The 15,481-nt window shown below is 38.5% G+C and overlaps 1 protein-coding gene across 3 annotated transcripts in view; it reads left to right on the top strand.

Annotated features, from left to right (window-relative positions):
- incenp (inner centromere protein) overlaps window positions 1-15,481 on the top strand; it is a 126,375-nt gene that overhangs the window by 6,516 nt on the left and 104,378 nt on the right. For all 3 annotated transcript variants that reach the window (XM_035418821.1, XM_035418822.1, XM_035418820.1), the window contains exon 2: window positions 12,549-12,697. In XM_035418821.1, the coding sequence (XP_035274712.1) occupies window positions 12,558-12,697 (140 nt within the window). In that variant the 5' untranslated portion in view covers window positions 12,549-12,557. The remainder of the gene's footprint in view (window positions 1-12,548; window positions 12,698-15,481) is intronic.

Below are 15,481 nucleotides of genomic sequence, written 5' to 3'. Positions count from 1 at the left end.
AAACATTTTCATTAGTTGCACCGGAGCGCCTGACATTTAGTCTGTGTGTGTGTGTGTGTGTGTGTGTGTGTGTGTGTGTGGCGTTACTTTTTTCCTCCACTCGCATTCTGCGAAGACCCACCCCTACTCTGCATCTGATTGGCTCTGACCCTGATATTCTTCTTTGCTGAATGCGGGTGGGGAAAAAAAATAAGGCATTTGTGTATTAGTGATGCGCGGGTCGCAGTTATATCTGTGGGCACCATGGTTAATCTGCAGATCGGGCGGGCCGAGTCATAGAAATTGACATTCTGATTAATAGCGGATGGGTTGCATCCGGGTGGATGAAATAATACATCATTAATGAGAAAAATATTAATTACATTCTCTACAATGTGAACATATTTTAAGCTTCATTTTTCATCAGGCACGAATTAGCAGACTAGACTCTCATTGCGCGAATTGCGGTGTCCATTTGTCTTAAGCAGCAATGGAGGCAAAAACGATCCGAGAGAAAATTAGAAAAGGAGAATTAAAAACAAAAAAAAAGGAAGGGCAGAAAAGTTCCATGTAGGAGCGATTTAGTGAAATACTTAACCACGACGACTCGTGTCAAGTGCTGGGTATGTCATATGCAACAGCTGCGAAATAATGAGAAATAACGGTAATGTGTGATCGGGTGCAGGTCTTTAAATCGTAGAAAATAATTTGTTCGGGTGGGTGGCGGGTGGATGATTGCATACATGCGGATTCGGATGACGTCAGAGCCAATCCCCGCATCACTATCAATCAATCAATCAATCAATCAAATTTTATTTATATAGCGTATTTTACAACAGTTGTCACAATACGCTTTACAGACAACCCTAGCCTAAACCCCCACAGGAGCAAGCCTAAGGCAACAGTGGCAAGGAAAAACTCCCTGTGGCAGATGGGGAGAAACCTTGGAAGGAACCAGGCTCAAGGGGGAAACCCATCCTCCTCTGGTCGGCTCAGGGTGCCGACTGGTGACCAGCATGTCAGCCAGTTTATGCAGAAGATATGATAAGTGATGTGGCTCAGATGATGGGTGGGGCCGGGTGGCGGTGATGGGGAACAGCAGGTGGTGGCAGATGTGGGCAGGGTGGAGGCAATGACGAAGGTGGGGCTGGACCGCAGAGGTGGGGAGACCAGACGACTCTCGAAGCAATCTCGAGGGTTGGGGCAAGAGCCCCGCTGGAAGCGTGGGGAAAAGGGTGGAAACAGCAATTAGGGAATTTGCAATATAGCAGACACTAGTGTGTATGTGTGAAACCGCGCCCTGTATTCCTCCGGTAGCAGCGCACACTTTTGTTTGAGTTATTTGAGTTTGTCAAGCACTTCAAACATCAGCACTTTTGAAGTTTAACAATTAAGAATTAACAATTAAGGCTATTGCTTGTTTGTGCAGTGATTTAAATAAAGAGAAAACATTTGTCTGCACCTTTATTCCTGTTTACAATCATTTACATAATGTGTTAAGAAATGACCGTTTTCTTTTAAATGAACAGACACCAAATTCAAGATGGCAGCCGTGGCGGCCATATTGAATGGTCACTAATCGAAACCAGCCTTTGTGTGGACAAGTCCAATTCACCACCAAAAAATCAGCCCAAACGACAAAGGCGTTTTCTGTTAAATGAGCGGTAACCAAATTGTTGAGGGACCACAGAGGGACGGGGCCTTGACATAATGCCCTTCCTGTCTCCTACGGAAGCCGGGGGCATAAAAATAATTTTCACATGAACACCATTGTTCAATTTCTCTCTTGATCCGTATCTTACTTTTATAAGCAAATTATACCATTTGCAAACACACAAGGAAGACCGCGAAACCATCCGATTATATAACGCGACCGATTTAAAGTTACAATCTCGAAGATTTCAGTTTCGCTCTCTTTGGCGGTACCAATGGCGAGAAGCGGTAATTGCAGGTGTGTTTTTGGACCTCACTTCCCATAGATCCAACCGGATCCTACCAGTGTCGCCCGTGTGATGTCAGTCAGTTGGCACCTGGGCCACGTCAACTATTACACTTATTATTTACTTAATAAAAAATGGTTGTTATACAAGTAACGTTATGTACATACTCATTCATTGTCTCACATTAGGCTAACTTAAGCTGTTCTTTCACTGCCGAGCCGGGTTAAAATGCTGTAGGAGACCTGGGGTAGAATTAGTGATGATCAATTTCCACACATTCTTTATCCACCTTTTGCTTGGTATGAACATCTTTACACTGCAGAGAAGAATTCGTGGGATTCGCTGTGGTTCGTGCAATTATGTATTGTGCACAATAAACAGTATTTTTTTGCGAATGATTGTTGTTATATTTTTGAAATAACTGCATTGTTGTTTCTGGTTTTGCTAGCTAAACTGTTCGAGAATAAAGCTGAGCTAGGTGTTAAATTAGCAATCAAAACAAGAAGAAGAATAAAACCAAAACAAAGGAGATTTCATCAAAAAAGGGCATCAAGGCTGATGGAACGTACGAGGAAGCGTAATAAAATAATAACAATGCTAATCTATTCTGCCGTATTCTGTATTTAGTTTTCTCCGGCTTGACATCTTTACACAGAAATCTGACCCGACTCTGCTCCACCTATACCCCGGCTTATATATTGATGAACTTGATGGCAATGTAAATAACGGTAACATTAAGGCCAGTTAAGATCAATGATTCGCAACGAGACGGAACTGTTTCAGAATGTTGCAGAGAAAATTGAAGTCGTTGCCTAGGGTCTCAAAAGACCCACCTTGTCAAATTGCCAAGTGCAGTTTTAGAACGTTTACAATCAGACATCTTGGAATTTTGCTGGTTGCATCCAGTCTCATTGCTAATCGTTGATCTGAACTGGCCTTTAGTTAGCTACATTGCAACGCTGCAACAAGGTAGCATTGCATTCGAGAAGCGGTTTGCGACGCCGGTACCGGTCGGTACCGTTAGCTAGTGTTTTTTCTAATTGTTAGCTGACATTAGATTGTGTTAATTACATTAGCTAGCTAGCTAACGCAACGTTACCTGATATGAGAGATGGATACTGTGCGCAACATCGTCTAAACTAATGTTGCCTTTCTTGATATGGTCCGGTAGCTAGCGTTAGCTGTGCAAATAGCTATGTAATTTAGAAACGTTACATTGTCATCAAATGTAATACGAAATCTACATCAACAATTAATGATTTCTCATGTTACACAAAAACGTATTAGGGTTCCATAACCCCCCCACCTTTAATGCTAGCAGACACCGGAAAAAACAGTACGCCGCTCACACACAAGTGAGATGACGAGCAAGCCTGTTGCGTTAGCTCCGCCTACCCTCTCTGTCGGACCAACCACTGATTGGTGATGGAAAACGCATCACTATCTATGCGCCGCTTGTGATTTTTTCCAGGGAATGTCGCCACAGACACCCAGTTCTTTAATCATAAATTATTATAATAATAATAAAATTAATTAATATAATAATAGGCTCAATCACCATTGTGTTACCAAATTCAGCGATAGATAGTGACTTAACAGAGATTTATTTTAATGAAAATCTTCGAGGTTATTACTTTAAGGTGGACCGGAATTTTCGTATCGGGAGTTGCGAATTGGGATCCAAATTCAGCATCGTCTGAAACAAATGCAGTGTTCTACTTAGGCTGTCGATCGGTTAAAGATGTCTAAATTGTTGGTGATAAAGCACAAATTGTGCCTTATGAGGCATTGAACTTTCATTATTAATAACATTTAAAAAGAGCTAATGCTCAGGCCAGCAGTGGACTGTGTCCACAGTGGTGCAATATAGATTCGGTCTGAGGCAGTTAGGTTAATCCATGTACCACAGTGTGGTGCTTTAAAGTAAATTTAGTCTTAATTCAATTTTCCTAATGTTCTAGCTAGTTTTTTCCATTTGGGCAGCCAGGAAATGACAACGGTTAGCCTGAAATAACAGCTGCATTTCAAAATAATCATTGAGCTCCGTACTTAATTTCTTTGGGGGTCAAACCTGTTTTGGCGATCATCCAGAAAACATATTTGACAGTTTATTCTTCATGCACAATGTCATAAATGCTACAGTATTATCAAATAACATAAAAATGGCTAATTTCCCAGAATATAATGGTTTGTTTTTATACGATTTTAAGAATTGCCTCTTCCCTCCGCGTGTAATCACTGTCACGCATTTACTGGTATGTATTGTTATGGGATGCGACATTTAATGAAAGGTGTACTCTCAAAACGCAATACATGCCAAAATGTATCCGCGGCCCAGTGACTTCAAAATTCCATTGCAGTTGGGGACTGGAATCGACCAGGCTCAATGTCCCTCTTTTCACACTAATAAAAAACAAAAACACCCATTTGTAAACATACCACACCTGTAGACAAGATCTTGGCAAAGAAATGCATGTAAGAATCTTGATGTTTAGACAAGTTTTCTTGGTGACTTGGTCACCAGAAATAATACACTGGCAGCAGGTTATAGCGGGCTATGGAATACTATTCCAGCTGCTGCGGATTCGGATTCCAGAGGGTGGCGCATGTCTCCTTTTCACTGTAATTACAAAAAACACCCATTCGTAAAACTAAAATGCTTTATACTAGAGCCCGACCGATATATCGATTTGGCCGATATATCGGCCATTATTTGACGACATCGGGATCTGCAGTTATGCAGCCGATGTGTCCCGATTTTTAAATAAGTATAATAAACAAAAAAACATTCATTATGTATCTGTACTTGTCTGTTCGAACGTTGTAATTGCTATTTACTAGAATTATCCAGTAGAGGGAGCTCTAATACAAGTGTGAACTGACGCGCTACTTCTGTAATAAGACGTTTGTCACTCATGCCTCATCCAATATTCTCCACTGCAAGACTTGTCTGCACAGATTCGATTGCCGCAATAAAGGTATTTATATTTCGTGAAAGTATTTAATTAAATGCATTTATACGACCACTATGTTTATTAATCCTCATTATCAAGCGAGCGAGCTAGCTTAACATATTTGGTTCACTTTAGCAAGCTAGCTGGCTAGTAAGCCTTTATGAAGTGGCAGTGAGCAAATAAGCAGCGTAGGATCTACATTTCCAGAGGACATCGCTGTATTCTCAAATAAATAACCAGCCAAAATAAAATGGTGATTGAATGCATCACACATTTGTTTTTGTATCTGAGATAATGATATTAGCTACTATATGATGCTGTGTCAATAGCCAACGCGTTATTGCAAGCGAGTGTGTCATCTAGTCACGCGTCATCGTAGCAAGCTAACCAGACAGTGAAAACGCAGATAAAACACTTCTAACGTGGATCATTTTAAGCCATGTTATCTAGCTTTGTCGTGATAACATGAGAAGGATTGCTGTTGGAGAAGTGAATCAACCAACAGTTAGCGCGCGGGTAACCTGCACGAAAGCGCATTGTAGTTTTTTTCACGTATTTCATCCAGTCAATTTAATTTCATCTAACGTTACACTTGATTCACTCATTAGCTCCGCTAGAAAATGTCTTACTCTTACTCTTTGAGATCATGTAGTAGAAATAAAATAAGAAAATATAATTCATTTAACTTACTGAGAATATATAATAAGAAATAATGAGGCTGTGTCAATAGTTAATGCGTTATTGCGAGCGAGTGTGTCATTGTAGTTATTTTCACCACCAAATTCTTATGGACAGGGAAGCTTGCTAGATAAAGTCTTACTCTTTGAGACCATGTAGTAGGAATAAAATAAGAAAATATAATTCATTTACTGAGAATAGATACTAAGAAATAATAATAACAAATTAATAACAACAACAATAATAATATTCATAAAAATACATGTTTGAAACTGGAAAACTGATTTTTTTTAAATTAATTTTTTATAGATGGCTGGAAAAGAAAGGAGTAAAAGCAAGGTGTGGAGTCATTTTGATTTCACACACTTAAAGATGGTGTGAATATATATATATATATATATATATATATATATTTAATATCATCTTTTACATTTTTTTATCTAAAAAGTTCTTTGTGTGTTTATTTTTATTTGTTTGCTTAGAAGTTAAATGTTCTTAAATATAGAAACTTTAATAAAATATTTTTTCAAATTGATTTGAAAATGTTGCACCTTTTGAAAAATATTGGTCAAAACATCGGTAATCGGTGGGCTAGGACTCCAAAATCGTGATCGGCATCAGACCCAAAAATCTGGCATCGGTCGGGCTCTACTTTATACGAGACTGTTGACAATGTCAGAAAACATTTTAGAGGGCATGGAAGAATCGCAATTGAACAATCAGGATGATGTCAAGACAGGGATTGGCAACAATTTGAATAACATTTCATTTCAGCAAAACAAAATCCCTTCTGCAGCGAGCGCCGTGTTTTTTTTTTTTTTTTTTTTTGGTGCTATATCGCTTCTGAAATGTGATTTAGGACACCTAAATATAAGAACGTATCTAACTAATAACCAATTAACATTTGAAATATTTTTTCTTGTGGTGAAATGAGTAATAATACCTTCAATGTGGTTAGAGTTTTTAAATAATAACCCCACTGATTTTGGTGAAGCATTAAGTGCAGGCAAAAATGCTCATAAACAGAGTCAAGTTTGCGTAATAATTTCTAGGGTGTAAACCTTAGGTTTCACCACGATTCGATACCATATCGATACTTAAGGCAACGATTTGATGTTTGGCGATATGTGAATTTATTTTTGCTGCGATACGATTCGATACGGTGCAATACTGTAATATAAGGTATGACACGATAAATTGGGCTCCAGCTATTATAAACATATACCTTTTCAATGGATACTACAATTGCCACAACAAATATGTAAACAAATAACGGAATGTTACTAGAGTTCAGAACAGTGAACATATATCCATTATATAGTCAGCTATAAACCCATTATACGACTGACTCCTTTCTGTTGGCTCACTCTTACACTATGGCTATGCACATAGTGTAAGATTGGCCCTGACTTCCACTACATGCATAGTGTGCCTTTCAGTGTCTCTCTGAGAGGTTTTTCTTCAAGAACACTTGTTGGTCCACATGTTCTGGAGACAGAACACTTTGTTGAGAATTTACAATGTCGGTGTGAAGAGAACCAGTGGAGAACTGGGCAGGTGTCTTGGTGAGTGACCAGCGTTAGCTTATAGATATATCCACATTATATAATACCGCTAACCTATTTAAAGACACTCAATTTCAAAAATAACGTATATAACCGAAATATTTTGAGCAGTAGTACTTGCATAGCAATGATGAAATTTCATCTATGTTCAGTAGATAGAGACAGAGACAGTATCGATGATACTGTTCTATTTGCTTCTGTTTTGCTCCAGAAAACTATGTCAGCTAGGTAAACATATGGCTTAGCTATGTCCAGAAGTCCTCAATAATAATAGTATTTTCCAAGAAATTACGAAAAATCGTTGACAACGTTTTGCTAGGTGCAGCGTCTTCTACTGCTACCACATAGTGAATGCGATAAGAAAAATTTTGGTTACGCTGACCTATAAAACACTATTCCAAAAGCAAAATTAGACATGTTATACATCGTTAGAAAGCTTATACTCTCACCTACTGAATAAATGAATTGTCAATCAAGGCAGACTGTACTAAAAGGGCGACAATGCCGTAAACGACACGTGTGGTATTACGCACAGCTATTTTGGAAGGTACTCAGGCATCACAAATGCATTGTCCAAGACAATATATGACCACTCAGTCTCAAAAGGGTCATCACTACACGTAAAACCAATGGTAAGGTTGTGTATTTATTCAATATTTAGTCCCAGATATTGACTGTAGAATGACATGGTATCATTTTTTAAAACTTTGTTTCGTTGTTCAGTGCGCAGCGTTTTCACTGCTGTATTGGCATATCTTAGGGCTATTGTCAGGTTTATCTTGTTGCTATGACGGAATACGATTTTTGAGTGGTGAAATAATATTTTTATGAATGCCCAGATAGACAATATTGTCCATTATGTCAAGGGTGGGGGTCTAAAATGAGTGCCACACGCGACCGCGTTTTTGTAACAGATGCAGCAATGAAGTCCTGTCTCTTCACCTGCACAAAACGCACCCAGGCATGAAAGCTAGCACCGTTCCTTTTCCTGTTAGGAAAATTGTGTACTCGATGTTCTGACAGGCTGGAGTTTGTGCAACCTGCACAAACACAATAATTTACCATGATGATACATGGTGAAATGCAATATAAAACTACTGAAAAAAGAAATAATCAGAGACGTTGACAGAACTTCCGGTGTTTTTCGGCTCTCAACAATACGGATCGATTAATGCCTGTTGAATCGATTGAATTGAATCATTGCTTTCTGTATCGATGCATCGATCCGAATCGATTAATTGTTACACCCCTAATAATTTTTGACTTCTGAAGTAAAAAAGTAGCATTGCAGAACGGTCAATGGACTTTTTAAACGATTTAACCCTCTGGGGTCTAAGGGTAAAATGAGGCACACTGGTGATTGTGCGATGCTCTGACATTTGTGTAAATTTCATCAACTTTATATACAGTGATTCCAAAGTGTTTCATATCTTTGTTTTCAGCACAGACTCAGCTACAATAATATGGCAGCAGTAAGTAGGTCATAATCATGTGTGGATTGTAAACTGCTCTAAAAACACACAAACTGTAAACAGTAGTTTTGAACATGCACAGAAATGTTATAATAAAGCACACTGAACAATTGTGACTAAGATGGTAAATGGACTGCATTTATATAGCGCTTTTATCCAAAGCGCTTTACAATTGATGCCTCTCATTCGCCAGAGCAGTTAGGGGTTAGGGGTTAGGTGTCTTGCTCAAGGACACTTCGACGCGCCCAGGGCGGGGTTTGAACCGGCAGCCCTCCGACTGCCAGACAATCGGTCTTACCTCCTGAGCTATGTCGTCTTTTGGTCACTGTGACTTTTGGTCACTAAAATGTGTTCATCAAGGTATTGGGTATCAAAAGATGACAAAATATTTTAGCAAATCCAATGAGAAATATAAAATACATTGCTAAAGGTTAGTGTCGTGACTACTATTTTTCAACACCAGGTGAGAATGGGAGGGCAAATGGCCTTTCTGTAATGAATATGCATTGGGTAGGAGGACTTGCCAGCTAAGTAGGCTATTCGAGGCCGCATGCCTCCCCACCACTAAGACAAAGACTCAGTGAGCCATTTAGAAGACAGAAACAAAGACATCTTTTGATTTTCAGAACATTTATTGAAGCAAATTATACGCATGGAAGATGAGATGAGACTGGTGTACTCTTGCAACGCTTGCGTGGCCTCTTAGCTAGTGGTGAACTAGGCCGTGTTTCCTGATCAGCATCTCTGTAAATATGATAAAAACAAGTTTGTTAGGAAATGTGACAAAATGTGATCAAATCAAACTTTATTTATTTAGCACATTTCCTTCAACAGGTGAAAATTAAATGTGCTTTACAAAAAAGGGGCAAACCACTAACTAATGAAAACAAAACTTAGGAAATGTGACATGGTTACATCATATACAGACAAAGAACCAAACAAACACAACCAAACGCAGAGAGGTAGCCTATAATTTTGAGAAGCAATTCACACATTTACAAATAATGCAAGCTATCAACGAAACAACATTAGCTAAACTAAATAAACATTGCTATTCCAGCTCAACTACAGGCAACTCATCAATAACAATGCCTCAATCTGAAGTAGGCTAGGTCTGTTTAGCTAAGTGGTTATTATATTGCTATTTCCCGTATTTACTTACAGTATGCTAATATCGATTGTGCGAGGACATCAGTTTTAGAATCCTAGCCACGCCACGGGCTATTTATTACCAATATGATCGAAAAACATAGTCTACCTGATACTTCTAACACAAACAGACGCAGAGAGCCTAGCCTATAATTTTGAGATGCAATAGTTTGAATCATTCGTAGTTTGGGAATTTACAAACGCGCATATTGCTGGATATTCCTACAAACACACAGATACGTTGCAATACAGTACACATATTTACCAATATGGTCATAAGAAATATACTTACGCATGAAGTTGATCCTCAGCTGGATCAGTTCGCTGTTCGAAATGACACCGCTCTTCATCAGTGTCGGCTTCCGGACGACCATTAACAAAATTAAACGAAATGTTCACCTCAAAAGAAGTGAATTAGGCGACACTTTGACATTCTATCCCGCTTTCGCAGACTTGGCATTTCTCACATGGATCTTGCATCGCCCCTCCTTTAGCCTCCTTCTATGGAGAGTAATTATAATGTTGTTAACATGTGAATGCGATTTGGGCGGACTTCCTGCTGAGCGAAATTCACATAAGCCGCGTTTCCACCGCAGGAACTATACCCCGGAACTAGGAACCTTTTGAGGAACTCAGTGCGTTTCCACCGCAGGAACTAGGGTCTAAATTTAGTTCTGGGGGCTTTGTTTTACCCCCCAAAACGTTCCTGCTCGGGGGGTAGTACTTTCCGAAAGTACAGGAACCTTTTGGGTGGAGCTTGCAGCGCTGAACATTTCTGATTGGTCGAGTACTCGTAGCATTTGTGTTGTATTTATTTTCCGCCATTACCAGCCATGTTTGAAAATATGCAGCGGCAAACCAATTTATTTTCATAATAACTTCAAATCAAACTTGTATGTTATGCGGCGCAGTAGCCTACTTTTGGTTATAGCCTGTCAACGTCTTGGAATTATAACGTGTGCTCTTCTGTTCTTTTCTTGCTTTAGTATTCGTTTTATAAAATGCTAAGCATTCGTGCTGGGACAGCATATTACGTAGGCTACCAAAACATTCAAACGGATTAATTCGGTTGCTGAATATTTTCTTCCGGATTTTCTTTGTTAGCCCGTTGTAATTGACTCAAAACGTTTGATACAGTTATGTGAGGTATGCGGTAGTTCTGCATAATTAACATTGGTGATACAGTACAAGCAAACTGGAAATCACCTTCCGCACTTTTTATCCGGGTAAAATAACAGGTTAATTCTAGTAATCTTCCCTTTAGCTTTTTCAGACTGCCGTAATTTTACTCAATTTTACTGCCATTTTTCAATTCCACGAAAAGACCAGGAAGACTATGGACTCATTTATGGTGCATGGTTCGCATCTGGAGGGTACACTTCGCTGCTCGGCTAGCAGTAACTTCGAAGGAAAGCAAACGGTGGCTGTACCACTACTAATTTGCATTTTTACGCAAGTCCGAGTTTTCGTTCTATTCTTGTCATTTTGCGATTAGCCTATATGGAATTGACGTTGCAAATTGTTTACAACGTGTGCATGTTTTCTGCTGTTAATGAATGTGTTTGAGAGGATATATGAAAATCAATAAATACAAAAGTAACCATATATAGTCATTGTTGGTAACCCGTTGTATATAAGTGGAATAAACCCCTCCGGGCTGTCCCGGTTATTAGAAAATAATGTAGGCTACTTCGGTGGTAGTATGGGGTTACAGAAGAAATCATATGACAGATGGACCGACGACAACGTCAGTGGGCTAATTTGCCTAATCTTCGCGGTACTTTAGACCCCGGTGGAAACGCAGACAACCATTGGCTGAAGGAACCTTTTAGTTCCTGGTAAAGTAGTTCCTGGGACTGAAAGTTCCGGGTAATTTTGGTGGAAACGCGGCTATAGTAATGAGTAAATTTTAACGAAGCATACATGATCTAATTAATCAAATTCAGAACATTTAAAACGATTCATATTATTTGCCAATGGGCGCATTGGAAAGTCGCGATTCTAAGGTTTCTGTCAATGTTTTTGTTGCGTCTGTATGATAACAGCACGTGAAGTTAATCATCCAAATAGAAACGAAAGTTAATTTCATCTTGTCGAGCTCCGCTGGCGGAGCTCTTGACCCCAGAGGGTTAATAGCTCTATCTACTCCGATTTTGTATATTTCCTTGTTAAATGACCTGTTAAAGTGAGCCCAGAACCCATTTTGTTTTATGTTTGTGTGTGGAACTTTCGACCTCCCTATAATTGCATTGTATATGGTTTGTATCTGTAGAAATTTGCTATGAAGCCCAAGGCTTATTTTCAACTTTTTTTTATGTTGTTTTTTTACCTTGATAATTGGTTCATATTGCAATATCAACAAAACCAACCAGGTATTGTATAATGGAATTTTGGCAACAAGACTTTCACAAATCAGATTTGTGTACTACATGAGTTTCTAATATTTAAGACTATATTAGAAACGTATTATGTAGTACAGGAATCTGATTTTTGAAAGTCTTGTAGCCAAAATTCCATTATACAATATCGAGTTTGTGTTTTGAGATTGAAACATTCTTTGCGTGTCAGTGTAAAGCTGGCTGAAAATGTGTGGGAAGCGGTGATTGGTTGGTTGGGGGATTTATTACTTGTAGATGGTATACTTGCTAGGTTGCTGGAAAGGCTCATGGGAGGACAAGCTTCTGGTTTATGTTTTCAGTCCCATTGTTAATAAAAATTATGGAAATGTTCCAGTCGAATTGGCCTTGTGAATATGGTAGGCTGTTTTTTTAATGGTCTGCTGAATCAACTCTGTCCCCCTTTCTTCTTCAGACAACAGGCATGAACTCCCTTCTGGCCTCTACACACTCCCTCCTGGAGATGTTTGATGGAAAGCTACAGGAATTTGCCAGCAATGTGGATAGCACTCATATGGTGTGGCTGGAGGAAATCCAGCAGGAGGCCAACCGCATGTTCTCTAGGTAAGAGTGGGTATGGGAAGGGCTTATGGGAAGTGGTTAATGCATTGTATTCTCAATTTTGCAGTGATGTGGTTTTGAAGCCACATTCCCTTGTTTTCAGTTTCACGCGTGTACTATATTCTGGTGTCAAGTCTTGAATTTTATCCTGAAATAAAATGGCATTAGCCTTAGACAAAATTGGGAGAAAAAGTGGGAGTGGGGGCTGGGGGAGAGGGAGTTTTTTTTTCCCGCTTTTTTGAGTTGTCTGGGTCAAAAAAAAAATACTGTATATAGGAGAAATTAATGAAGATTTTCCAATTCCTTCAAAATAATCTAAATAATGTATGACATTTGTCATTTATCTAAAAAGATTTGGTGTCATTTAAAAAAACGACTTGGTGGCTATCCCACCCGTGATGACCCCTCCCACAATTACAATCTCATTCGCAGCTGTAAGAAACACCTCAGATACACCAAGAGGTATGTCAAGCTTACCAACAGTAAGAAACCAAAACTTGTCACACTGATGTTCATTAACATTTTTTAAAAACCAGTACTTGGATGATTCGTATTTCAGCGAATCACGTGCATTTCATTGGTCACGTGTCTTGAAAACGACAACAGCATCTAAACTGCGCTCACGTCGCATCCGGCTCTAAAGGGAGAAACATACAAATGTTGCACCCGGTCTTAAACGGATATACACGCAAATGTTGCATCCGGTCTTAATGGGTTAAAAATCTATAGTGTTTTTGAGAATCGATACAATATCGCGATACTGTATCGATATTTTCTAACAGTACTAAACATGATTACACTGTGTTTTGGAGAACCAAAGTTTTACATAATGCTGATCCAATCGGATGTTTTGCCATTAAGCACTGTCTCGATCAAACTTACGCAGTAAACAGCGCAGTGAACAGTCATTGAACAGTATTTTTTTTTTGGAGGTCTGTTAAGGAGCACACTTCTGTAAACCTCCTTACACAGTGCTGCCATTCACATGTGCAGTCTGCTGTTGTCTGCAATTTGTGTAATAAATGATCAATTTTTTATTTTGTATTGATAGGACATGTATATATTTATTTTTTCAATATGTGGCTCTCAGTATTTTATTTCAAACTAAAGGAGAGCAGCTTAATTTTTGCCAAGATAACATTTGCGGCACTTCATTTCTACCTAAATTTAGGGCTGTGTTAATCAGATTGTGATTTCATGAACTGAGAAGAATACATTGAACCCCTTTGCACGCATGCCAAATCTGGCCAATCCATTTAGGGGGTGCCCTATTTAAAGCTTTATAACTCCAGATGTAAGTACCATGTACAATACTAAATTAGTTTAGTATTCCTAAATTATGAATATAAAGTGGCACAAATGCAATTGTCTAGGCAAAAAAGCAAAATAAATTTTTTAGTTTGCAATGAAATACTGAGAGAACCCACATATAAAACAGGTGAAAATGCATATGTCCTGAATAAAAAAGCTCCTTGACCACAAGTGCGTAAGGAGTGGATAGAACTGCTGAATATATATGAGGCAAAAAGTAGTGTACCCAGTGCCTCCAAATCTATCCAAAATGTCTAAATTATGCATTGCTGTAAATCACAACATAATTGTGTATTTCACTACAAATCAACTGTTTTGACTCCAGAAACTCACTTTTGCATCATTTTCAAGTGGGAATTACAATCTTTCCATCAGTACTGTAGTCTAAAATATCTAGGGGTCCAGAAACATATCCAAATCTCTCCAAAAATGAATAAAATGCTTTTTGTCCATTAAAAAGCATATAAATGTGCCCCTTATGAAGGTTTAAGATGAAACATTGATATCAGATTTAAAAATAATGCAAAAGAATTCACACACCAGTACCTAAATGTGTAATCATTAACTTTCATATGTTTTTCCGTAGTACTCTACAGTATATAATGTTTTCTTGTATCGGCATGGGACGACATTAAAACAATATTCAACCGTTTGTGCGTGGAACTCCCATTGTGATTACATTGCAGGCAGAACGTTCAACCTCCTTAATGTAAGTGACTGAAAACAGTTTAGGAAAGATTGGGTAGTATTGCCTTGGAATACAGCTTCTTTAACTTCTGTGAGGCAAGAGCCTATATTGTTTGTAGTGCACTAACTTGGCGTCATTTTGATATCAATACTTTTAATGGCAGGCCTAGATTTTGCCAGTTTGAATGACTTACAGACAGTGCTTTATATGTGTGAGTAACTTGGCATTTTTTGTACGTTTTTCATAAGATCATTTCTTTTTGCACTGTTTGTAATGAGTAAGTGATAATAAGAATTCATATATAAATGTAGGCTATGACTGACATGCATATGTTGTACTCGCAGAATGACGACAAGTCTTCCGGTGCCGCATTTTAATGAAAACAAGCAGTTCTTTTTCACTGCAGCAAAAACATAAAAGTTTTAGCTGACCACATGCGCAGACAGTCGCTGTCAGCTCCCTTGCTAGTAATCCAGTGAAGCTTGCTACCAAGCACGTTATAATATTGTTCTGTATTTCTCTAACAGAAATTATTAATGTCATTAAAATTAATTAAGGCCCATTTTTACAACACACAATTAAGTATTATAACATGGTTCGTGAGGAACCCACTATAATGTGGGTAAGGAACCATATGAACAACAATATAGCCTGCGGCTAGCACACAAGGTAGTTATATTATTAACCAGTTTAGCCAATATTATCTTACTACATTCTCATGTATAAGCATGTAAAAGTCAACAGGAATTTGAATGCATACTAAAACTATAGAAAATTTGTCATTAATA

Source organism: Anguilla anguilla, chromosome 5 (genome assembly GCF_013347855.1).
Source record: "Anguilla anguilla isolate fAngAng1 chromosome 5, fAngAng1.pri, whole genome shotgun sequence".
Lineage (NCBI taxonomy): Eukaryota > Metazoa > Chordata > Actinopteri > Anguilliformes > Anguillidae > Anguilla > Anguilla anguilla.
Note: the sequence above shows the minus strand (reverse complement) of the source record. Positions and strands in the feature narration are given on the sequence as shown.